This window comes from Fringilla coelebs, assembly GCF_963513975.1.
Source record: "Fringilla coelebs genome assembly, chromosome: 1".
NCBI classification, from domain to species: Eukaryota; Metazoa; Chordata; class Aves; order Passeriformes; family Fringillidae; genus Fringilla; species Fringilla coelebs.
Genome location: NC_140028.1, coordinates 124,057,868 through 124,085,769, shown reverse-complemented (window position 1 = coordinate 124,085,769; position 27,902 = coordinate 124,057,868). Strand labels below are relative to the sequence as shown.

The 27,902-nt window shown below is 34.7% G+C and overlaps 1 protein-coding gene across 1 annotated transcript in view; it reads right to left on the bottom strand.

The window, feature by feature from the left end:
• The window catches only part of CRPPA (CDP-L-ribitol pyrophosphorylase A), a 106,597-nt gene that overhangs the window by 48,501 nt on the left and 30,194 nt on the right, over positions 1-27,902 (bottom strand). The window contains exons 4-6 of the mRNA XM_084218597.1: positions 19,276-19,380; positions 11,910-11,955; positions 3,823-3,920 (exon numbers count right to left, since the gene is read on the bottom strand). Of these exons, the coding sequence (XP_084074723.1) occupies positions 3,823-3,920; positions 11,910-11,955; positions 19,276-19,380 (249 nt within the window). The remainder of the gene's footprint in view (positions 1-3,822; positions 3,921-11,909; positions 11,956-19,275; positions 19,381-27,902) is intronic.

The window sequence follows — 27,902 nt, the reverse complement described above, 5'->3', positions numbered from 1 at the left end:
CAATTATTACTTCCACTACAAAAAGTGAAAATTGCTCAAAATTTTGGGGCACCCAACAGTGAAGCATGGAGCTCAACATATGATGAAGTATGCTGCTCAGGATAGGCATTCCAGAAATGGCCCTGGAAGCACGAGACATGAGTGCTGCTGCCTGGGTTAGGATGCTCAACTATTTTGAGAGATGAAAACACTGTCCATAAAATAATCTACTTATTTTAGACCTCTAATTCTGAGAAAACCTCTACAATACTCAGATATATACATTTTGTCTTCATGAAGTTAAAAATAAAATAAAATAAGTATGTAAGAAAGACCAGGTGCACAGGTATTCCAGGATTCTGCCCAGAACAAGAGTACAAGACCCATCTAGAGTTTCTCCTTGAAATAATTTCCTCAACAAATATTTTAAAATACTTTCTTAGGCACAGTCATATGTATTTTGCAACCTTTAACACAAGCTGAATAACTATTTTATCTCAATAAAAATAAAAACTAGATTCTACTACATTATCAGCTTTGGTATTGCCTTAAGTAAAACAGTAAATCAGGTAGCAGAGGGTGAATCTGTTCCCTAAGAAAAGATAACACTTTAAAGCCAATAAAAAATCTTGAAATTTGGGAGAAAAAAAATCTTCATGTTGCTTCCATTAAATCCCACTGTGTGTTAAATCCCACTGTTTCACAATACAACTGAGCTTTATTTCTCCCCAAAAAACATGTTAAGTATCATAGCTAGCAACAGAAGTAATACACTGCTGTGCTCCCTTAAAATGCCACTTAATCCCCAATGCAACAAAAGTACCAAACACAACATTTTAAAAGGCTTTGCAGAGTTATGTAAAGCTGTATTTGTTAATTTTTGTAATAATCAGGAGTTAACTTGTTTGCAAAGAAAGGTGGTTTGAAACCAAGAAGTTGATAATGATGGTCTAAAGATTTTAGAACTATTTTGGGCTCAACATTTGATAGCATAGACAAAATAGCTGACATTTAATATTTTGAGATTAAAGAAAAAAGTTACTAAGAATTTCCGAAAATACTTGGAAAATGCAATACTCCAGGGCTCACCTGGCTTGAACCTCTGAAAATGTAAAAGCAGAAATACCTGGTACCTTTACAACCTTGCACATACTTTGATGAACACGAGCCTACTGCAAGGCATTGTCTTTTCAGAAGGTATTTGGAATGTGATCCAAGGCAGAAGGCCTACTTTTATTTTTTGCTTTGAGGCAGTACAACACATGATGCTTAAGCATTGCTGAACATTTAAAAATTCCTTCAGTGTATCATTTGATTTAACTTCAACAATTTTATTAAGTAACACATTAGCATTTTTTGATCATCATATTATCCAGAAAAAATGAAATCGAAATTTTCTGTTGGAAAAGTAAGCCCAACTGCCTAGGTAGAATCTTTCATAAATCATCAATTAACTAAAATTAATTCTTATTCTATTTGCCATTTAATATCCTATGCAACAGTACTTTTTTCAAATTATAATTAATATTAATCAATGTTATCAATCACATTAGAGAGCAAAAATTACCTAAAAATACCACCTTGGTAAAAAGCGATTCTCACATGTTTCAGTGTTTAAATGGAAAGGAATATATGGATTTGCTTAATTACTTCTGGTCCTAGTAAAAACTGATATTTTTTAATTTTTTCAGTCACCAGATGCCCTGTACTGAATTCTCAACTTTATTCAACATCCACTTCCATAAAATCAAAAACCAATACCAGAACATTTGGAACCTGCAAATTTATTTAAATTATATCAGAATTTAAAACCACAATTAACACCAATGCAGCAGTTGGACAATACAATCATTAAGAAATTGGTGAATTCTACTAGTGAAATGCTAGTTCTTTTTTTATTTGAAAACAACCAAATATTTTTATATCTACTCATAGATAATTATCCAGTCACAAAAATGACACAAAACTTTATCCAGTTGATTCCATTTCATGTGACAACAGCACTCTGTCACTAAAGAAATAGGAGTACATGATTCCCAGTCACAGAAGAAAATACCTTCAGCTCCCATTAAGATTTGTTTGCTTCAAAAGAAAAGGCTAAACAACAAATTTAAGAAAAAACTCAACTTATGTCTTTCACAGTATGATATCTTTAATAAAACATTCATTCATTAGTAATACTGTCTAAAGCAGCACTGACTAAAGTACTGTTAAAGTACTTCACAGGAAACAGCTGTAGCCTTGAAAAATTTTTAGAAATTATTTTCTTTATCTTATTAGCTAAATTTTTAGGTCTTTTCCCCTCCTGCTATTGATATTATCATGTTATTAGAGCCTCTCTCAGAAATCCTTCTAAGAAAATTTCTTTTTAGTTCTTCAAGGACGTATGTAGAAGTTAACAAATATCCCACAAATAAATATGGTTGCTACAGAGAACTGGAATGTAAAAAGTATCTAAAATGATAAAATAGTGGTCCCAGATAATATGTACTTAATAGAATGATTCTGAGTTGGTGTCTTATTTAGATCAATTACCTTCCAATTATCCCTTTGAAAAGCTTTCAGGGCAGTACACCTACGTTGCTTAAAATAATTATTTTGCACAAAATCAAATCTCTCTCACACAAGGTACCGTGCTTCATTGGAGAACAAATAGGCTTGTGCATGTATTCTTTCTAAGGTTTCTAAGGTTGGGAATTCAGTATATTGATAAACTTAAAAATTAACTCAGAGATTTTATTGCTTAAAAGTACAGGGATAAGTTATGTCCTCCTACTAACAGCAGAATAGTTCTCACAGAGATAAAAAAGAGATATAACAATGCATCTGGTGTCAGTGAAATGGAGACTTACTTCTGCCCCATCATACAGCTATTCAGCCTAAGTCAAGTCTGCTAATTTTTTTCACTTTTAGATGTAGACAATTAATAGATATAAAGCAAGATTCCATGTTAAATAAAAGTTCCTGAACAAAAACTTTCAGTGCAATGCCAAATAACATTTCCAGATATAAGACAGCAATGTAGGTTGATAGGGAAAATATCCTTCTAGTAATTAACACACCATGCAGAAGATCGACAGACATGAATAAAGCCATTGCAGAAAAAACATTATGCAAATCAGAAAACCTGAATTTTTGAACACTTATTCCCTGTGTGTTTCTCTGGGTAACAGGAACATGTGATATCATCACATAAGATATAAGTAAGACTCACCCCAACACCAGTCTAAGCAATTACCAAATGCTAATCACCTTTGGAAAATGGAAATATGATAGCTCTATTAGAAAGAATAATGAAAAAGGAAAAGATAGTTAAATGCCAGTAGAAGATTCCATCAATATCCTAAAGCAAAGACTCCTATGAGCATTCACTGTGAGGGAAATGTACCCCTATTGCTCTACAAAAAGGCTGATTAATTTGATTTTCTATTCACAGCTCTGCAGGAAAACAACCTATTCTAATTGGTTCTTACTCCAAGTCAGACTTCAAAGTAACAAAAGCATTTCCTCTGCAACATATTTGTAACAACTTGGGCTTACTGAATTCATAAAATCTAAGGAAAATTGCCTCTCTGTTGTCTGCATTCAATTTCTCCTCTAATCTAATATGGACATTTTAAGTGGATCTGTAAGATCCCCCTCTACAGCACAAATGGGAAGAAGATGCTTCTTTCTTGGTAACTTCCACACGGGATGTTAATCCCTTGTGATAAATACTACAGTGACACAGGAAGTCTCAGTTTCTGTTTTCACATTATTAAGACCATTTCTTAGGAGTAGTGACAACATTAAACAGAAACATTAAAGTAATCAGACAGTTGAGAGTCATAGAGTTATACTTACTTTTATTTGGCTTTTCAGAGATTCAGGAAGGAGGAAACCTACTTGTGCAAGAGTTTCCTTCACATTGGTGATAACACAAACTTGTTGTGATAGGTTGTCTGCGATCAAGAAAAAAATCTTAGATTTCATGCAATAATAAATTAATCCAAATTACTAATCTGCTAAACATTACCTTCAATCCACATATTGTTGTTTCTTGACAGAATATTTTCAACAGCTGGAAATTTAAAGGCTACAAGGTACTAATATAACTGCATAATTTATATAATATATATCTCAAAATTCAAATTGTATTTTATATTATTTTGTACAACATGAAACTATTACATTAGGCCTGCCCCCAAAGCCCATTTAAATTTATTAAAAGATATTTTTTCAGGTCCACATTGACGCTAGACGACAACCAAGAAAACTTTTTGAAAATTTCATCCCTCTTATCACTTCAACAGATAACTAAATGCAGTGTCAGTAATATTGACTAAATCGGGGGTGGGGGGGGGAAGAAAAAAAACCCCAGGAGATAACATAAATCCTATTCTCAACAATATATACTAAAAAGTTGCCAAAAAAAATTTATTAATGATACTGTTTAAGGAGACAGCAGATTTAACTGTTCACCTCAATAGCAAAGAAGTTGCAAAGTTGTGACAAAGATATTGGCCTGGGCAACTTCCTAGATCTTTTACTGGTGGGGGAAAATACAGTATTTTGTTGCTATCAGGAACAACAGTTTCAAATTATTGCCTGATTTGTTCCACAAAACCACTATTTCAGAAAATTAGTAATTTCTCTTGTTATTGACTTCAGGTTTTAGATTCAGTGAACATTTTCCTTTCTTTAAGCCAACAAATCAAAATTCAAGCCTGAAATTCTCAAGTCTATTTCAGGCCTTTGTCTTTTAGATGCTGAATTAACACAAAGAACAAAACACAACATTCCCAATGTTTTTGGGATAGCCATTCCATAAGTAACTAGAAATTTCATACATGTAAAGTCTAATTATTTTTAAAGCAGAATTCCATGAAACTCCAGAGACAGAAATATACCAAACACCACCACAAAATAAATTAGGAGTGAAAGACAAGAAAAATTATAAAAATATGGGCTAACTGGTCTTCAAACCAGTCTGGTTATAAACAATATGTATTTGTTGCATATGGAAAGTTATTTCTATAATTACATACCACACAATAAGTTCAATCAGATGCATAACCTCAGTAGTGCAGAAACATCTCACTTTCTATTGTAAACTCACAGACTTTCATGTAAAAATAGACATAAAGACCTGAAATTTAATTTTAAAGCTGCTGTAGAGTTAACATTATTGGAAAGTGACTTGTGATTTTTAAGCAATTTTCTGTGACCAGGAAAAATGATTTAGCCATTGAGAATTCAAAAAGATAATTAGAATGATTTTTTGAATCATGAATATTTATTATGTCTAATATTTATAATGTGACAACAAAAATACTGGTGGCAACTGAGTTTGTATTAAGTTAGCAAGAAGAGGAGGGAGGAAGAAAGGGAGAAACAATAAACATCTGCTTATAAACCATCACAACCAGATGGAAGTGAGAATTAAAAAAATACATGGCCAGTTCTCACAGGACTGGAAATCAGAGGATACCACAACTGTGGGAGAAATTATCTTCCCACAGATTCACTGGGCAAAAAAAGTATACTGAACATGCATCACAGTTGGCTTCTACTTAATAGAGAATAACTTTACAATCTGAAAAATGGGAAACCATATTGAATTAATTTCTTATCAGCAGAAAGAAACTAATGGGTAGATTGAAATCAGAGCAAGAGCCACTTGAATTTAGTACTGTACACAAAGTGCAGATACAAAATAGATATACATAATAAACCAGACTAGCATATCAGATTTCAAGAACTCAGACTCTATTGAACTAAGTAATTTAATGAAGAAGGTCAGATTGGAGCTATTACAAAAATTCACATGTGGAAGAAGGCTGTGGAATCCAAAAAGGCACCATAACTTAGGCTCAAACAGTTCTTTTTAAAAAGAAGTCTGTAATCAACAGCAAGTGTCAGAAGTATTCTCACAAAAGACGGCTCAAAGGCTGCAGCTATAAATACCCATCTCACTACTCTCTCCAGCTCTCTTAGATCTCTGATTTCCTGTAATATAAATGAGAAAGGAGAGGCAAATACACAAAAGCAACAAAGATTTGCAGGCTGAGTTTAATAAAGAAGAGAAAAAACAATGAAGTGTGGAAAACTTTATTTTTTATCCAGAGAAGAAACAAAGCATTGCAAGGGGAAAGTATGTTAATAAAGTAGGAGAATCTTAAAGTAATGATAATACACACATTGAAAAGATGCTGCATGCTTTTAAATGATAAAGGAAATGAGTAAAGGAAGTCTGGGAAATAATCTTCTATAAAATCATTGTAGTAAAGCAACAGTTCTGTTCCAGTTGAGGCTTGAAACTCAACTGCCATTTAAATCCAATCTATTTCAAGTGGTCAAAAAAGATCCATATGTTAATTTAGACTGCACCTTTGCTGCATTGTGGGAAGGAAGACTGAATGGAGCTTTCCTCCCCAGGACTGCCTGTGTCCCTCTTCTGCTAAGATGATGGAGCTCTGTCACTCAGCGTAGTCACGCTGAACCCAGAGAGCACAGCTGGAGTGCTGGCTCATAACTCCAGGGATTCCATGAGCTTTGCTGCCTGACAGTAAAACTGACTGTGTGCAGCTGAGTTTTCATTCCTGGTTTTCAGAAATGTTTGGGTGAATGACATAGCCATCCTGGAAAGTTATGACATAGCCATGTCACAAAGACTTTTCATACTCAGCTAAAAACATTTTGTTTGCCATGAGACCCTTGGATAACTGAGGTTGGAAGGGACATCAGGACGTCCCTAATTTAAACTCCTTCTCAAAGCAGGATCACCCACGAGGTCAGGCCTGGTCACTCAGCCCCTTACTGCTCTGCCATACAACCTCTCCAGGCAACCTGTTCAGTGATTGACTGTCTGTCAAGGGTGAAAGAGGATATTTCTTTAATCAAGTTGGCACTTCCCTTGGTTGAGTTTTTGTGTTTCCTTCTGTCCTCCCACAATGAACCACGGTTCTACTTAACTACTTTCTGCCATAATTTCTTTTTCTTCATCTGCCCAACACTTTTTTTAGTTGTTTTCTCACTATTACATTACATATCAAACCCTCTACCTTGCTTTGGCTTCCTCTACTTATTTAAACTTACTGTTTCCCTGGAAAATTCCTCTTGCCAACACACATCACCTATTTACTGCCAGCTTCATTCCAGCTGTACCTGATAATGGAGCAGTGTTCCCTATTCACATGGATCACATTTGATCCCTTCCAACACTTTTAACATACACTCAGAGCATATTTTTTGCATTAAATAAAAAATACTTTAAACTTTCCACTGTCAAATTTAAACATTAAATTTCCCTATCAGGAGTTTTCTTCATTAAAGCTAAATTAGATACAAGATTTCAGAATTTATTCCATCAAACCTATTTTTTTCTACATCAGAAAACCTAATTTTCAATTTCTTCACACCCTCCTTTGATATGCTGAAAGCTTTAGATCACCTTATTATGCAGCAACACCTGCCACAGTCTTTATCCTAGGATCGTACCCAATTATAAATTAAAATGTGTTCATGTTTATGGAACTACCGTAGTTAGATGATGTATTAAGTGTACTCTAATGGAAGACTTAGAAGTTTACCTTGAAGAGCATGCCACAAACAAGCAGCAATTAAAATAATACTTTGTTTGAATAAAGATAATAAATATCATATCCTAGAGAATTAATACCATAAGAAAAAAAATGCATCTGAATGGCAAATAGGTTATAGCCTACAGACATAATTTTTTTTCTCTTAATTGCACATATATGTGTGTACATACATTGTTTGTGGAAACATGCTTGTACCACACCATTCTTAGTCTGCTATTACAATTCTGATTATTTTGGAAGCACATCCTAATCATTGAAATGCTTTTGAAGTTTGCAGTGAATTCTAAGTGGTAAATTAACTTATCAGAATTCCATTTGCACTTTCTACACAGCTTGACTGGTCTGGAAATTCAGTAGGGTTTCCTCTGGCATCTTTAGAAACATCTCTGTTACGAGATGCTACTACTGTAAACATAAGAAAAATCAAATAAATACTGCCAAGCATTCATTCACGCTCAACACAATAGTTGAAATTGTTATTTGAATAATATAGGTAATCAAAAATATCTAACAAATTTTTTTGTTGTTGTTTACCCATTCCCCATGTCTCTGTAGCCACAAAAAACTAAAAATCAAACTTGACACTGACCCTACCAATATTAGTACACAGGAAAGAAAGGAACATTTTGTGGTAGAAGGCAAGAAAAGAGGGTTGTTTTCACCTGACAGTAGCTATTCCAAGGAGTATTCCCCACCTGCCAGTCTATTTCTTTGGCTCAGAGCTGAGAACAGCCATTTGTTCATGAGCATGCTTATGAAAATGCAGATAAGATCTCTGTCCTTTGCTAAACAAAGCTTATCTCAATTTTTATTTTTATAAACAGTCACCTGGTTTCTTCACAGAACACAAGTCATAATATGTAGCTCCCAACAGCTATAAACAGTTTGAAGGCATTACAATATTTTTCTCGGCACTTGCAAAAAATCATCATTTTATCTGCATCAACAGATACTTCTTCAGCCAAATGTGAGGGCAAATTATCCAATCTGCAAATGTATGCTCTTGTGAAAAAGTAATTTATAAAGTAAGGCCCTTGAGAAAAGAAAAACAAGAAGGAGGAGGACAGAGAGTCAAACTGTAAGTTACAAACTTCTGAGAAGCACCATTTAAAGTTTACATGTTGGAACTAGAGTTCAAAGTTATCTACCTCGAGGGCAGTAATCCTAATGGAATTTTTTTAGGATATTTTGTATTAGCCTGATCTTAACTACATTTCTAGATGAGTCACCCTTATTGTAAGACAATGTTTTCTTACTTCAAGACTATTAAAAATAGGCGTGTACCACCTTGTCTGCATACTCTACAAGTTTATACCTGCTTAACTAAAGAAAAGCATTAAATTTGCTTTTTACAAAAGTTATAAAAGAGAATTGAGGAAGTCAGGAAACTAAAAAGAAATGTTTTAAGAAAACAGTCTCAAAATAAAAATAACTCATTAGTCTCTTTACATCAGTGAAATGTTTCTTTGTGTTGCCTTGAATAAGAATGATACACATGCATATACTATCTAAGGTAAAACAAATGCATGTAGGGATGTATGTTTTTCTTACTTCCACCTGAGTCAAGTTTAGCAAGGGAGAATTTGTTGAATTCCTGAAGAAAACCAAAAGTTTTGATCACTAATAAACTGCAGATGACATAAAATTTGGAATTGTAGTCACAAAATCAAATGTGTACACTCAGAAGTTCTTCATCACTACTGAACTCATCCAGTGATAAAATGTGTATCCAGCACAGTAAACAGGTAACCTAATAATAAACAAATCAGATGTGAAGACTGAAACAGCAGTGGGGAGCAGAGTGAGGTCAGAGCCCTTAGTACCCAGCACCCTCCCAGCCCATGCACTCAGCCTCTGGGACATCTCTAGAGGACCTTGACAGCATGGAAGGCAGCATTTAGAGAGCTGGTATCTTGCAACTCTGCTTGACAGTCATGTAGGACTTCCCCCTGAGGCACTCTACATGACACAAGAAGTGATAAGCAAGAGAACATCACTTACACAAGAGCATGTAGTGATAGGACAAGTGGGAATGGCTTCAAACTGAGATTAGATTAGATTCAGATTAGATATTAGGAAGAAATTCTTTACTGTGAGGCTGGTCAGGCACTGCAACAGGTTCACCAGAAATGTTGTGGATGCCCCATTCCTGGAGGTGTTCAATGCCAGGATGGGGTTCTGAGCAACCCAATCTAGTGAAAGGTGCCCCTGCTGATGGCCATGGGCTTGAAACTAGATAGTCTTTAAGGTCTTTTCCAATCCAGGCCATTTTATGATTCCATGATTCTACAATATAGCACCACGTAGTGGGTTCTGAACTCTCAAGAGAAGCAGACACTGTGATACAGTCAATTACCCAGCTTCTAGGAAAGACCTAACTGAGCATGCCTAGGCTTCTGGGATGGTTGTCATTCTCTAAGGTGACCTGTCCCTGAAGGTTTCCCATAGGTGCAGCACAGCGCAGCAGAACATAGCTAATAAGATTTCTTCTGTAAAACTAACAACCATAAGACAAAACGATGCCGTACAAGGGTACATCAGGACGATGCTCCAAAGGACAAAAGTATATTCTCCCCTTAAATATGCTTTAAGTGTGGAATGAACTGTGCATAAATTATCTGCTGAATATTAATTTACATGATTCAACTGTCCACTACCAAAATAATTCATGCTATAGTCACCTGAAGGTCTGAGATTTTAAGCCTTTTGAAGGGCACAAAATAGATAAGGCACAACTTTCAAAGTGCTGTCTTGGAGGACTAACAGTGCCAGTTCAAAACCCCATTAAAGATAATTAATGATGTAAGATAACTCTGTTATGCAGTGTCCTAATTTGCTATGAAGGATTCATTATACTACTTGCATAACGAACAAAGAACACGAACAGCTTCTGCTTCCTGAACTCAAGCAATGCAGCAAGAAGCAAATATAAACTTCAACAACCCTAAAGTACAGGGTGTCATAAAGACCACCATAATAAGATGACTGTGGTAACTGAAGCAGATATATTGCATGCTGCTACAGCAAAGGAACCTTAGATAAGTAAAGGGATTAGCCTAATTGACTACCATGAAGGTCTTCATTTTTACCTCAAGGTACACAAGCTTTTTATTAGAAGCATTAGCTGTAAAAAGACTGTACTGGCTTTAAGGAATAAAAAAAAAGGTGGTAACATGATATACATATATATATGTGTGTGTGTGTGTGTGTATAAATGTGTGTGTGTGTATATATATATATATATATATATAAAACTAATGTAACAACTAATCTCCTTTAAAGACCTATGAGATTATTGAAGCCCTTGTAAACACAGGAGCATGGAAATTCATTTGGATAAAGGTTAGTTTTGTTCCAAGTTTGTAATTTTTTGACCACTGAGGAAGAGTCTGGCTCCATCTTCACTGGAACCCATTGCTTATCAGAACCAGAAATTTCCAGGCTTGCCAGTTCTTTTTAATTTGTGCCTGAAAAATTCAGTTAAGTAGTTGCAGCAATGCATCTAATATTAAATATTTGCCCACTGTAGTAATGAGAGTGAACTAGCCAGTCACTCTCCGTGCCTCAATAGCACACAGGTTTTCCTCTGATTTCCTTAAATAGGAACTGCATTATTTTCTCTGAAAAGGAATTTTTAATCCAAAGGGAAGTCTATTTCTCTTCATCAATTTCTGGGGTTTTATCCCTCAGTTCTCAACAAGGAGTCAGGCAAGGGTCCCCTGAATCACTGCCTATCAGTTTACAGTAACAGGTTCACTATATAGTATTTGAGAATTCTTCCTTCCTACATTGTTTTTAGAGAGAGTCCACCTAGATAAAGGCTAAATCCAGTCTTAATGTTAAACTGGTATGAAACCACTGCCACCAGGAAAAAAAAAAGGTTAACAAACTGTTCAACAAAATATTAATAAATTAATGAAATACCTCAATATCACATAACTGCTATATCAATGTAGGCAAAAACTCCTGTATGTAAAACAGAGAAGAACCCTAAAGAATTAATATTTAATTTTCACTCTACTACGCAGAATAGAAAGATAAATAATATTCAGAATTGACCTGCAAATGAAAGAAAAAAAATTGTTTATTCCTTATAAGGCCCTTCAAAATTAATCTCTATTTGACTGTAATATTTACAGCTTCTTATAAGGTTCTGTATTCTGAGAGAAGTAAATAAAGATAAATATGCCTAATAGAAAGATTCCAGTAAACCAGCTAAAACAACTTGCCTAAGCACATTTTAACTATCATATAACTTTTCTTAAAGACATTTCAAACTACCACACACAAAATTCTTAACAAGAATCAGGAATATGCAAACTGACAGTCACAAGGACAAACACGTACCCTTAATGATTGATTCAGCTGCATACAGATCCCGCTTGTAGGTCACCTAAAGGACAGACAAGCCTCATTAGATTTAACACAGCAGGAAGGAATGTAAAACCAATAAAACAATGCCCTGAAGGCAATTCTTTACATTTTAAACACCATAAACAAGTGATATTGTCAATTTCTTAATTTTGGTAAAATATCACTGGCAATTTATGAGAACAGAAGTTGTAGAAACTGCTGGAGATTTGATAAAACCCCTTTTCCAAACATTTAGATCTGCTTAGAACTCATTTGAAATCTAAAAGTATTTTCAATCCTTTGAAAAATCATGAAAACATGATAATGCATCTATTTTTTACACATCCATTCCACTCGAATTTTACTACAAATAGATTAATTTTTAACAGGACTTGGGAACATAAAATTGACAGCCAGGGAGAAACCTTGTTATTGTTTTTACTAATATAGGTGCAATCTTTCAGTAGTGCAATACCATTACTGTTAATGAGAGTCCAATTAACCAGTGGAGTCAGTAAGACTACAAGTAAACAGTGTGAGCTTTCAGAGGATTAATAAATGTCAAATTCTTCTTGGAGACATTAATCAGATCAAGTTAGATGGACAATAAGATGCTGACTATTTACTTGGTACTTGCAAAAACACCCTTCATAACTGTCTTTATACCCTCATGATGGCTGACAGTTGCAATAATAGGCTTTGCAAATAGAATAACAGAAATAAAGTCAGCATCTACCCAGGACATTAACAGTCTTTGCTAGCAATGTCTTCACAATGACAAGCAGTGACTTGGACTGACACAAGTATTAAATATTTGTATTTGTTTTTACTGTAAATTCATTTTATGCTAGATAAAATTTTAGTGGACTTTCTGAATACTTTTTCTCTTGAGTCTGAATAAATTTTTTCTTTCATTTTGAAATGAACTGAACAGGATTCCAAAAGCTTTAGTCCTGCAAGATAAATCTTTCAGCAGGAGACCACTAACAGACATCACTAACAGTATCAGCATCTTAGTCTCCAAGTATGTGATTATTTGATTTTAACATAAGGATTCTTGTAACCACTTTCCTTTCAATCTCATAAATTAAGCTCTGTATTATAGTCAGACACAGATTAATAACATCTGATGATTTCCCCAATACATTATATTATTTTTAAATGAAAAACTAACTTACTTCCCTACAGTTTGTCCTGCAAGAGGAGCACCCAGAGAATTAATCTACCCTGATATATCTTAGGAGTCTGACTTGACATACAGACGTTTACATTTTAACTCAGTGTTGGGAAGAATCAATGTCTTGAAATTAGATTTAAGGATAGAATGAGCAACTGTGTGACTGATTTTGCTGCAAAGTTTCTATTCACCAGATTCTAGAGGCCGTTTATACTGAACTTGCAGTAAAGTGAAACAGATTATAATCTCGAAATCTATCAACAAACAAGACTAAAGTCTGTTAGAAATGGTCTCACACCCTAACATTTACAGTCTTTTTGAGGTGCAAAAATATTTTAAACAGTCTGATCTAAAAAAATGGTAGATGCAGTCTTCAAGAAAATAATACAGGAGAATAAAAACTTAAGAATAAACCTTTAAAAAATCTCTTCTGAAATTCTGAGACAGACATCAGTAAATGGATTGTTTTCTAGAGAAATAAATCAACAAAAGCCATATTACATGCTTCATTTGTAAATCTTTCAAAATCATTGATCCTATAAGATAATTTCAGATACAAGCACCTAGAAGTTTCGAGAAAATTGCAGAGTTCACAGAAAAACCCTTCCAGATACCATCTACAACCACCCTTTACCAGTCAAGGAGGGAGAGTTCCTCTACACCTCTTTCAATTTGACTATGTTAAATTCAATTCCATGAATGTTCCATATTTATAACAGCTGCACAGAGCTTGAGCCCAGATTTCTCCATAGCATTCTAGATGCACTTGTAATACTAGAACATTTCTTTTCTATTTTCATATTTTTGTGTCTCTGACATACAGTATTTTGCCCACACACAGTGTAAACTTCCTATCCTCTGGGATGCCTACACGACATTTAAAGTCACTGCCTCCCAAGAACAATCCATTAAATATGACCTATACTTCATTTGTTTTTAAAATCAGTTCTGTATATTTAGCTGCAATGAAAAGCATACTCTTTGTTGAAAATGTTTTCTCAGTAATCCTTATAAATAGGTTTCTTCTCGTCAATTATATTTTTATTTACAGATCCTTAAATCTTTGTCTGTAAACTTTATCAGACAACTGGTAAATACCTTAGAGACAATAACAGTTTCTACAGAAACTATTGAGAATTATCTTTCGAAATAGATCAATTATCTAATTTTTCATCTATTTAATAAGAACTAGTACAATTACAGTCATCCTATTTTTAATTAAGACATCATGTAGCAACAAGCCAAACTTCTGCCAGTTGCATGTTCTATCAGCACTACCATCTTTATCAGCCAAGATTACAGTCTTGTAATAAAGTCTTGAAGTCAATTTCACAAAATAAATAAATTCCATGTTGGCTGACATTAATTACTTTAATCCCATGACTCTTTATTGATCAAGTTTTGCCTGTAGCAGTGCACCCTTTTATTTTTTTGATCAATATCAAACTCACAGGCTCCCAATTACTCAAATTCTCATTTTTCATGTGAAAATATTAATTTTCATTTCGTCCTCTTGAACATCCAGTGATCCAAGATTTTCAGAATGTTATTGCTGCAATCTAGAATATCACTAGGCCAAATATTAAAACTCAACACAAATACCTTACATTCACAAAACATGAAAACATAACTTGCTTATAGCAAAGACAGAAGTCTTACTTATTAAATATCTCTACCTTTCTGTATAATTAACAATCTCTTGTACCTTAATAAAGCCTCAAAAATAAGCAGATGAGTTTGTTTTTCTTTGTGCCTTTTTTTGTTAATTCTCAGACTACTAGTTTTCACTACCTAGGAAGATGATGTTTTAGAAGTTATTCCCCAAAATTACTTCCATGTGATGTTTAAAAGTCTTCTTCAAACTGATTTAGTTTGATGGATGGTTCAGACTTAAAAAAACGTACATTAAATGTAAAAATATAATTCTTTACACAATAAATACAAGGTTATGATCACACACATACACAAGTGTACTGCAGATCACTCTAATTAAGGTTTTCCCCTCTTATATTATAACATGGTACAGAGCTCTTTTGTATGGGATAGTTTTGTAGGATTAGAAAATAATCTGTTGCTTTTTAAAAATAGTGAGGAATTTTCATTCTGTCAACATTGTCGATAAATCTGTCTCAATTTTTAAAAAGTGTTATTATGCAGATTTTTTTATCTACAATACACACACACATTAGAGTACAAAAAACACATTCTGTTAGTTTTTATACTATTTAGAATATTTAAAGTAATTTTACTTCCAAGGTATCGAACACAGAGAAACTGAAAATGTGGTGTTGATAGAGACTTTATGTTTCTTTTTTTTCTGCCATCCTGATCCCAAATATCTTATAATTAGCTATATAATAACTATCTTTAAAATAGAACTTATGAATATTTATAACACTGAAGTAATTTGAATTACTTGGTTGCTTTCACTAGAAAAAATTATTTTAATTTTGCAATTTGTTCCCAGAAAATGAAAAAAACTATCTCCTGTTTTAGCTCCAACAATGACTTTGAAATGGTACTCTTCCTAAATGTACAAGTGCTCAGGTAGAATAATTAGTGTTAATTCAAGAAGATAATATATAAACACACACAACATTTTCCCACAGCTTTGAGTCATTTAATGTTATGTATGTTGTGCACCTCATGCATAAACTGAATTCTTATAAATATCTGATCTGCTTTTTAAAGATTCAAGGTTCACATAGGATGAAATTGGTTTTTAATAGTCAAACTGTAAATTGACGGCAGTTCTTCTGCTAGGCCTCCTCTGAAACCCCAACTGAACAATGATTATTTATTTCAGTTCTTATATATCTGGATGGAACATCTCTCTGCCTTGTGTTGAAAATATAAGACTGGAGCCACTGAGAGAATATCAGTCCTTGGCATATGAAATTTCATTTAGCTAAGCATTAAAAACCTAGCAGAAAATAATAACAATATATTATGAATTACAGTATTATGACAGCTAAGAAAAGAAAATTGTGTTTCTGAGAGCTGATTAGTAACAACAGTAGTTCCAAACCATTTTATAAGCAAGTGAGAAAATTGTAGTCTTCTGCATTTCATGAAACTGCAGACCAAGCATGACTGTTCTTTAATGGTACTGCTCTAGGTCACCTGCCAAACACCTTGGTACAGAGTGACCAACACCAGGTGCTACTCAAGAAGGAGCTGTATTGCTCTGTAGGCTCTAAACCGAAATGAGTACTTCCTGCAGAAACAATGTAATAGTTTACAGATCTTGTCATTTTTATGCCTTCCACTTTTAATGTCTTTACAAGCCACAGAAGACATCAACAACTTTTAGCTACAAAATTTGACAGGGCACAGGATGTGAGAAGGTACTTCAATGGCCTGGCACTGGCATCTTTGTGTTCATGTGAAATATTCACTGTGCCTGCAGCACAGTGCCTGCACATAAATGGGTGCTCTTGCTACTGTCACACTCTGCACAACACTGTCAACACTGAGATTGTGCTGTGTTGACCTTGGATGAATACCAAGTGCCCACCAAAACTGCTCAGTCATTCCCCTCTTCAAGTGGATAGGGGAGAGAAAATATAACAAAAGGCTCATGGGTCAAGATACTGACAGGGAGAGACCATACAAACCAGATTCAACTCAGGGAAATTTGTTTAATTTAGTTTAATTTATTACTGATCAAATCAGAATAGGATAATGAGAAATAAAACCAGATATTAAAACTTCTTCACACCACCCCTCCCTTTTTCCCAAGCTCAACTTTACTCCCAATTTTCCCCACCTCCTCCCCTCCAGTGGCACATGGGGATGGGAAATGGGGTTTGCAGTCAGTTTATCACACAAAGTCTCTGCTGCTTTTTCCTGCATAGGGAGAGGATTTCCCTTCTCACATGTTATCATTTTCCAAATGTTTATAGGCCTCTTTAAAGTCCAGTGATACTGCAATGGATCCCACATGCTATAAAGTTTACAGCATCAGGATGTTTAACTTTTTTATAAACAGTGTTGGAGGTGACACTGACACTTCAACAAGTCCTTTTTATAACAGAGATGTGCACAAGTTCAAACCCAAATGAAACTGGGGACTATTCCTTGTGGGCCTGATACTGGGGACAATAATAATATCTTTATTAACAACCTGAGAAAGGAGAAATACCCTCAGAAAACTAGTAGATGATAACAAATGAACAAGTAATCCATTCAATATGCTCAAGGGTCCAATAGTAATTTAGAAGGATCCTGAAAGCCTGGATAAAAGAGCTGAGAGAAACTTTGTGGTCTATAACAAACATAAACACAGAACCCTGCATCTGGGACAGAACTAACCTGGGCAGCAGCAGTCCATGCTGATGCTGAAATACAGAAAACAGCTTTAGAGAGAATGATCTTTTAGACAAACTGAGCATGAGTCAGCAGTGGGGAGCAGTGGAGAAAATGAATCCAATCAGTACAGAAGTAGTACTTATTACAGGTAATATAGGGATTATTCCCCTGTATTTGGCCCTTCAGAGAACACTCCAGAGTACTGCTTTTAGCTTTGGGCTCCCCAGTAGAGCACAAAGAGGAACAGAAGGAAGCCAGTAGAGGGCTGCTAACATGGTGTGAGAGAACTTGGCTTGTTCAGCCCAAATTACAGAGGATGGGAAGTGGGGAAGGGTTAATTAACGGCCATAGTAAAGAATAAATTTGACTTTTCTTGCAGATCTTTCTGTTAGCCTTTCTTCCTTTCCCAGTGCAAGAGGGATTAAGGGAAATGTTGATGAAATATTATTTTAAAAGTCCCCATAAAAGGTGATACTCATTAGACTTGTCTTCCCCAGAGAGCCTGTGAAATCTCCCTTTTTGGAGATATTACAAACTTAGCAGGACAAGGCCCTGCACTGCCTAATATAAATAACCTGGTCCCACTTTCGGCAAGGTGTAGGACCAGATGACATCTATCTATTTTATTCAAACTTAATTATTCTGTCATTCTAAGCTACATTTATCTGCTGGACACCAGTAGAATCTACAGATAACAAAGAACCAGATGAACACTCTAAAGAGCTAAATGAGCATGAGTGGTGCATTTTGCTACCCTTCTCATAAGTACCATGCTTTGCAATGCGAGCAATGAAACCATCCCAAAAAATTGTGTAATGTAAATATGCATGACGTAATCTGTCCCTCAGAAGACTAAATAGGAAAACAGACCATATGCTGTTTCAGAAAGACTATATAACCCCAACAAGATATCAAAAGAAGTTCTGTATGCAACTAATGAACAATTTTGCTGCTAAATTGCACAGGAAACTTGCACTGCAGATTCAGGAAATTGCCTTTCTTTTTTATGAAAGATTTGAAGATTTATGGTTATACTATTAGAAATAATGTCTCGTTGTAGGAAATTTACTGTCAAAGACAGATGCAGTGATTTGAGCTGCTTCCAGCTCCTTCAATATGATAATGAATAACATAAAATAAATAAAATAAAATATAAAAAACTTTAAAGTTGCTTGATGCAACAGCTACTAAAAATGAATAATGTCCCACCATCCAAATCAATGATATGCAATACTTTGAAGCAGAAGGGACATATGCTTTGGCATCTGTACACACAGCTGCTTTGTCATTCATCAGGAACCTACCAGATTACCAGACAAGGTAAATTATGTTTAAAAAAATTTAAAAGATTTTTTGAAGAGCTCTTAAATATTACAGTGTTACTGAATGTAATGAACCACTCTAAAAACAAAATTTTTGATAGCCAGGTATTTGGCATGAGAAAAAAAATGTGGTGTTTTCATCACTTGGAGAAGTGGAGGAAAATAGACAAAGTATATAGACATAGCAGGAGAAAGCTCCTATCATAAAAGAAAATTCTTAGTTTTGGAGCTTTACAGATTCTCAGGTCATTCAAATACCTAGATGTTTTTCCTATTTACAGGAAAATGTTGTCTTCATTGGTTATCTCAAGGGACACCCACCCAAGTCTCTCTACAATAATGAGCTCTAAAAAGAGCCCAGACAAAACCAATTCTGAAAAATTAAATAGAAAAGCCTAAATTACAATTGAAAACACATCATTGATGGTAATATGCAACTTTTATTAATTTTTATATATATTTATTTTTATATATTATATATTATATATTAATATTATATATTTATATTTATATTTATATTTATATAACTAGATATTGTTATTGTCTTTACCTTCCAGAGGTCAGCTGTTCCTTCAACAAGTTTGGCATTTGTGTTGCAGTATTTCAGAGCCAGATGCAAACATTCAGTTCCATAATCCAGGTCATAGTCTGTACACTGTAGTAATTTAAAAAGAAAAAATATTCTAAATTAGTCTTAGATACTTCTAAGCAATAACACATTTTCTTTTATTAATGAAACCTAACATCTCAACATCCTATCCACAGTAATACATCTGTATTAGGCACATAGGTTCAGCATGGATCAGAAATAAAACCATTCCAAGAAGCTTATGCCAAATTGTGGCTATTCAGCAAAGTCCTACAGAAGTAAATAAACACAGATTAATTTATAAGCACAGATTAATTCAGTTAGGTGCTGCAAGTACCTTGCTAAACCTTTACATTGTTAAATAAATGAATGAGAAGTTACATGTATAAAAAAAATTCTTGATGGAGTTGAGAGAGGCCTCACTAATAGACACTACTGGCCTTCCAATGACAAACCTTTAGAGTACGGGAACAATTTAATAGATGTAGCAACACGACTCTTCAAGCGCTGTCTTGGTTATTGCAGCATCAAAAAAGGGATGGTAACTTCGTAACTAAGAACCTCCACATTCCTTATGTGATTCCCTCTATCTTTTTCTCCAGTTATCTGCACAGAAAATAGCAGTCCCATGGTGCTACATGAGCCTTACTGATTAAAAAAAAAAAAAAAAAAACAAAAAACCAAACCCACACCAAACAAAGGCTTATCTACCTTTTAGTCATCTAGAAAATATATTATTCTCTTGACACACCCTTCCCAAGCAGTTTGGATTCCTATTGATACTGATTATAAGAACCTCATTAAGGAAAAACTGAGAAGGGAGAAGAATATTCTGAGCCAAAACATAGCTAGAAAAGCAGGAACTGGGAGCTTATCAGTCAGGACTACCTCAAGATGAGTTAGCCTAGGATAAGAAAGTTCTACTCTATTTTCATATTGCTAAATTAGCAGTCCATCCAGAAACAAATTCCATGCAACAAGGATAACTTAAGATAACATCTTTTATTTTAAAAAAGGAGGTGTTTGAGAAGATCACAGGCTGGCTTGCCCACTATCCATTCTCTATTTCAGAGTTGTCAACAATAAGTAAGAATGAACAAGGCAATAATATGTTCCTACTTTCCCAGAATGCTCCCTTTGCCTCATATAAAGCTATTATTCTGGCTTCAGAAATCTCTATAATAAAAAGTCCCTGAGGGACACACTGAACCAGAAGTAACTGCCTTAACAGCACTCAGTGAATTACAGGAAAACTAAATTTACCCAATTATTTTTTGAATAGCAGTATTTTTTAGCAACTGCAGCAGGGAGTATCTCATTCATCACTCTTTTCATCACATGCTCTGTTATTCTGACAGAAAAACCACCTTCTCAACTCTTCAAAATATTCCACCACATCTCTTCTCACATCTTCCCACAGATAAAGAGATCAATATCTATTCAGTCATTTCATGTGTGGAAACTACTTTAAAACTTTGATCAACCCTTTTGTCCTCCATTTATCTACACTTACCTATGAATTTTACCATAATATTCTTCTACAAACCTTCTCAGTTAGCCCTCATCACTACTATGCAGAAAAACAAGGCACACCTCCACTTCCTGTTTCAAATTGTTTATGAACAAAATAACTGCAGACTTCTCAGTACAGACCATCATGAAACTCCAGTGGTGATTTACTGCAATGAAAACTGGTCATGTATTTGACCTTGTTTCTTATTTTCTAACAAATATACTCTAGTAAGTCCTTTCTCTTATCCCAAATCTTTAAATTTCCTTCAAGGGTCTTCAGTAAAAGCTTCTGTGAAACATCTTATTAACGCACTTAAGTTGCTCTCACCTCAATCAACCTCAAACAAGATGCCAGAGAAGTCCTTATAGAATGAGAATTAGCTCTGCAATACATAAGCTTTCCTTTACAAAAATTCAACTGTGTCAAATTTCACCACGTGTCTACAAATTCATGTTTCAAAGATACTGTGCTCAATTATTTCCAGTCCCCTCCAGGATTCGAGAAATCAAAATTGTCAAGCACGTAAAAATTTCAGTGGATTAAAGAACTAAAAGAGAGCACTGCAATACAACCTGTCATTCTTTTTATTAACTTCCTAAAGATGTTTATTAAAAGAGATGAAGAAAATTTTTAGTTTCTATTCTTGTTTTATAATGTATCAGTGAAATTCAAGGAATTCATTGGCATTACACATCTGAATTGCAATACTCATACACACAGACATCCTAGGAAAAAACATAGCTATCACTTTTATATTATTTAAATCAGTGAATTCTGACATTTTAGTTTGCCAGTCAACTTAGAAAGGTACTTTAAATGTTATTGTTCTTTACAGTTTTTAGCTTGAGTTACAAAACAAAATGGACACAAGAACATAGAGTAACTTTAAAAGGAAAGGATTTCAAAAAACTGCTTTGGAACATTTTTATATTAAGCAGAAATTTAAATAAACAGGATACAAAAAAGGTCAATAAAGAAGACAAAGGAATAGGGAACTCTATCTCCAAAATACATAAAAGTGCAGTGATTCCTCAAGTAAAGAAGTACAGAGATAAAGTTCCAGTAAAACCAGAAATGGCCTAGTAACTTTCAATTCCAAATATTCATTACCAAAATGTTTCCTTCTTTCATTTTGTTTCAAAGGAAAATTTTCTGGTAGAACACAAAAAATTTTCCACTAATGTGAACCACATACAGATTAAAAAAACCCATGTATTTTTATTTTTTCTTCAGAATGGAAGAGAAAATTTCAGAAATAAATTCAACTGTGAAAAACTTTACTTGAAATACAACATTTTAAAATATATGGGTAATTAATGCAACTAGGACAAAACTAAGCAATTCCAACTTTTTAGCAAAGTATTAATCACAGTTAATTAGTAGGGAGTGGAGAACTTCCATAAATGGGCTAAGGCATCTTGAGAGTATTTCTTGCTTCAAGGGATGAAATATGACACAAAGCAAAGTAATAATTAAAAACATATTTCACTAACACTTGTATATCATGACATTTACCACTCTAATTATCTGTAATTGTTTCAACCTAAACATATTGTCAGAGTGCACTGTTCTCCAAGTCTGATACACTGATGTCAGAGGAGAACAATGAAATGAAGTAGCAGCACAAGGCCAGCTGTTTATACACCACCTCGTGCTAAACATCTTCATATGTGAAATTTTAAATCCATATTTAAAGCGCAGAATTCAAAAGCTTCTATACTGCCCTAAGAAATTCAGTTAACAAATTAAGCATTATTAGAGAGCACCTATAAAAAAAGTTCTGCATCAGGCACAGCATCACCAGCCAGTCAAGGGCAGGGATTGTCCCGCTCTGCTCTGCACTGGGACAGCCTCACCTCGAGGGCTGGGGGCAGTGTTAGGACACTCAATGTCAAAAAGACACTAAACTATGAAAGGATGTCCAAATGAGGGCAACAAAGATGCTGAAAGGCCTTGAGGGAAAGCTGTAGGAGGAGGGGCTGAGATGACTTGGTCTGTTCAGTTTGGAGAAGAGGAGACTAATGGGAGATTTCATTGCAGTTTCAACTTCCTTATATGAGGAAGCAGAGGGGCAGGCACTGATCTCTTCCCAGTGGTGATCAGTGACAAGACCCAAGGGAATGGCCTGAAGCTGTATCAGTGCAGGCTTAGGTTGGATAGCAAAAAGTGGTTCTTCATCCAGAGGGAGGAGCAAGCTCCCCATGGAAGTGAACCAGCACCAAGCCTGGCAGAGTTCAAGAAACATTTTGACAATCCTCTTAGTGATGGGACTACTGGGGATGCCCTCTGCAGGGCCAGGAGTTGGATTCAGTGACCCTTATGGTCCCTTCCAACTCAGGATATTCTATGACTCTACAAGAAATCCAGAATATTTGGGAAGAAAATTCTTACTGACCCAGGTATACAATCATTCTCATTCTAAGCTTTCTGTTTGTAATTCAGTGTACATCTAGATTCAATTAACAATACAAAAATCTGTTTAAAACTCTTACTCTTTCTTAAGTCTCTTTATTACTGAAAGCCTTTTTAACATAAATTTGACAGTGTACAGTTAACTGAACTTGACATGCACACATAGCTTTGTGAAACAATAGACATAGTTTAAGTTTCAGACCACAGATTTGAAATGATGGAAACAGCTGGAAATGTTGGCCCAAAACATATCCACAAAAGAAAGAAAACATAATAGTTTAGCTCCTTAAATGACACGGAAGGAAATATGTTACTTAAAAATGCTTTTGTACTGTTGAATATTCAAAGGCATTCTAATAGGTATTTTGGGGACTTTTTTGTGGGTAGTTTTTTTTGTTTGTTTTCCAAGAGTGGATGTTTGAATAAAGTGCTACCAGTGGAACAAGATACAGATTTTAGCATTACACAAAGTCTTCTTCCTCTTCCCCTCAAATTTGTTTGAAAACATTTTGAAAAAGACAACTACTTCCTAAAATGCAAGGTGTAAACATAGAATAAGAGCTTAGAGAAAAGAGCAGCTATGCAGCCTGTGTCTCCCTAGTATTTACTAATAGTCCATATGCTTACTTGTTCCAATACAATACTTTGAACATTTATTTACTGTATCTTTATATGGGAACTGCCAACCATACAACAGAACCAGCACAGATTTAAAAAAAGGTTCAATACCGGACTGTTATTTTCTTATATTTTTGTAATTTCTTAGTTTATAATGATACAAAACAATATTCTTTTATGCATGCACTGAAAGATTTTCAGATATGCTCCTTTACACAGCTATCTTTAAAGCCTGTGTAGAGCCAGCGTTTTCACTTCTGTAACCCTTGACTGTGTAATCTTTAGCACTTTTTCCATTGTCAGCAGTGTCTCCATTTTATTCTCCCATGCGAATCCATTCAGTAACAATATCAGAACACTTGCCCTTAAAATGCATAACTAATCAACAATAGCAGAGCTTTAGGATTTTTCCAGATCCTGGGAAATCATGTTTCCACTGCTGAAATGTCAGAATACATCATGAACATTCATCATCAGGAACATTTTACTGAGTTGAGAAAAGAAGTAGACACAAGCTCTCACTGAACCTGAATTGGCCTATTTCTATAATATTTTATAAAGATTTTTTTGCCATGCTTATTACCATTGAAACCAAAAATTGCTGAATCCAACAGTGGATTTGCAGCAAGCACTCAGCCCACATCAATATGCCACAGCTAAATGAGAGACAGCAGAAGCAGCATACAGAAGGAGGAAATGTGAATGAGGAAACACTGAGACCAACGAAAATCAGATTATCTCATCTTTGAAACTATTTTTACTGTAGTTAATTATTAAAACTGTTGTGACAAACATCCACATGCAGTAGTAGTGAGGAGAACAAAGATACAGCAATTTACTCCCTAACAGAATTAAGCAAGCCTTTTTTTGTAAGATCTGTATCTATATCCCAAAATCTTTCAGTGCAGTAACTGCAAGTGCCTTTTCCGTACGTGCCGTGATTTCCTGGCAATCTGCCATTAAACCCCTGAACACTTCCTGACTGCTCATTGCAATATTTTGGTACTTATGCTGCTTCCAAGTACACTAAATATATACACCCATATTTTAGTTACAACATGAAGAAATAAGAAAATGGCAATAATCTATGTGACAAGAGTAGTAGTCAAAACACTGTGTTAGGACTCATTGTTTACACTTTTAAAATTATCTTGTAAATTGGAAAAATACTTGGGAAAGAATTATTTGGACAAGACAAAGACAAGAAAAATCTTGCCCTCATGTAGAAAATACAGATTATTTAGGTTATTCTAAGAATATTTGAAGACGTAATTGTTCACATTCTCCCAATAAAGAGATTTCTAAATGCATCACATTATAAAATTAAGAAACCAACAGATAATTTAATTGAGGTTGGAAGCAAAGGTGAGCCAAATTCAGGCCAAACTAAAATGCATTTTTAAATTTTAATTTTTTTTAACAGATAAGATTGTTCTTGGAACAATTTACATCAGAAAAATCACCTCTTGAATTATGCAAGATCATAAATGGTACTCTTCCTTGCCTTTCAATACACCAAACTGTCAATAACAAGAGATTAAAACCTCTAGCTTCACTACCTTGTCTTCTTTGTTACTCTCAGAACAAGCAACAGATGATAGTTTAGGTGGGTGGACTCCCATACATGGGGTACCAGGATCCTCACTCAGTATTCAGCATTTTCTGAGCCTGTGCCAAACAGGTGATTCTCATGGATACAGGACACTTACCAGGGTAAAGCCAGTAACACAAGAGTATTCTCATAATCCAATCTAACTTACAACTTGAATATTTGCATTGTGTCTTCTTAACATACACATTCCAAAATATAGCTGAAGACAAAATGTCTTTTCACTGCCATAGAGATGCCAAATTTCACCCATGGAGTGGAAGCTTTGCACCACTGCAGCAAACAATTCCAAGAGCTAATATGCAAATTTGCAAAATTCTTTGAGATCCTACAGGATGAAGAGTGACATAAAATGGAAGTAATTATCCCATTAGCAAAACCCCTTTTTTTTATCTTGGGTAAGACATTAGAATCTCTCCAAACATTCTTGTGGCAGAATTTAATTAGGGCAAGGTGGGGATTCAGACAATATCCTGGCTCTACCATTGTGCCAAAGAACTAATCAAGTACAGAGCTATCTGAACTAGCATAGTTTTCTCCAGACCACCAATCTAGCTTCACTTTTTGACTAAAAGAAACCATTACTAATAAAATTTCTTTTAGCATATTTACCCTGAAAAGTATTCTTTAGAATTGGGTAGGCTTTAAAGATAGGAAAATTTATTTATTCCTCCGTGCTCCTCAGGGTAAAGTTGTACAGTTAAAAAGATGCTAGATGGAATAGCATATCTCTTTGGAAAATATCTCAGAGCTACAACCTGCAGACTATACAAATTAGGATATTCATTTAGGTGAGGTTGACAGCACTGTAGTTGAACAACAGTCTGCATGCATCAGCCTGACAATGAAGGGAGAAAGGCAGAACCCCTGCAAAGCTGCCTTATTAAAAAATCAGCGCCATAGCAATTTTGCATCAAAACAACAACAAAAAAATTACCAGCTTTCAGTGTGCATTAATTGGAACAGAACTATTGAAGTTCCAAATCAACAATTTTTTAAAAACGTGACTAAAACAAGTCATAAAATCAAAGCTGAAATGGACCACAACAATGAAAGGATGCTGTTCATAATGTGAAATTTCTCATGTAAGAAGAAATAGATTACCTTCTAACATTTAGTAGTACACAGATTTCCTTGTCAAACCAATAAATCTAAAATCCTAGTGACCTATGAAAAATCAGAAAGGCCTCCTTTTGGTAGATTATTTCATATGCTTAGATTGTACGTTGAAAAAGTCACAGATATTTGCCATCTTCATACAAGTAGTACACCAATAATTAAAACTAGGGCTAGGAATTTCAAAAAAGTATTCAGCTGAGTATCCAGCTTATGTGGACCAACCAAGTAGGTAGTTACACAAAAACTGTGATTACCTGTTAAATAGGCAGATGGAAGAATGCTGCCTTTAAGACTCCATACAAAGAACATTGGTTTGTAGTACTGTCTTCATACAAATCATACTACAAGATTACTATTAGTCTAGCCAGCTCTTGCCTAATTCACAAACCGTTTCCTGATTCAGAATACCTATAGACACAAACTGGAATGCAGAATTAGGACAAATACAATAACGGTGTTACATGGCATTTATTTGTAAGACCTGAACATATAACTATAAACTATAAAAGTAAAGTGGGTAAGCAGAGCCTGGGGATGTGGAAAAGGAAGTGGACCTACACACACATACATACAGAGCATATAGACTGCAAAATCCATTTGAATAAGAATGAATTTTGAATATAAATTATCATCCTTACAATACAATACACTTAATAAAGGATTCCTGATGCTTTTTTAAAAAAGACAAAGGACAAGAAAGAACCCAGTACAACTTACGATGAAACATATATATTCTATGCACTATTTGAAATATGTTTCAAACAATGGTGATCTCTTTTTCAGAGCTTTTACACTACAAAAATGAACAGCTCTGACCCATACCACTAACTCAGGATGGAAGAGAATCAGACAAACAAATGAACCCCAACTGAATGCTTACAGGAGATAAAATATTAAGTTGGTAAACCTTGGTGACAACTTACATGCCTTGATATACACAAAGTTTCGTGTTTGGTGAATGTTAAAAATAAAGGTTGAGGTGCCTTGAAGATTCAGAAATCTTTCGTCTTGGCAAGTGGATGAGCAGTGGTTTTTTCAGGATTCCAGCACTAGAATTAAATGCCTAAATTTTGTCTCACTTATATCTTGATCCTTCAGTCCTTTTTCTGAATCTGACCCTTTCTCCCAAAGTTGCCAAGGTTTTAGTCAACAATTTGTCTACTACCGTTCATCTAATCGCTTCTTGCTCCTGGCAATAATAATTTGACAGACATTGATGTTTTTAACAAAGAATGAAGCCACAGGAAAATCCCCAAATCAGTCTAGACATTTTGCCTCGAAGGACTTTGCCTGACCTATGCCAAAATATTGCTAAAC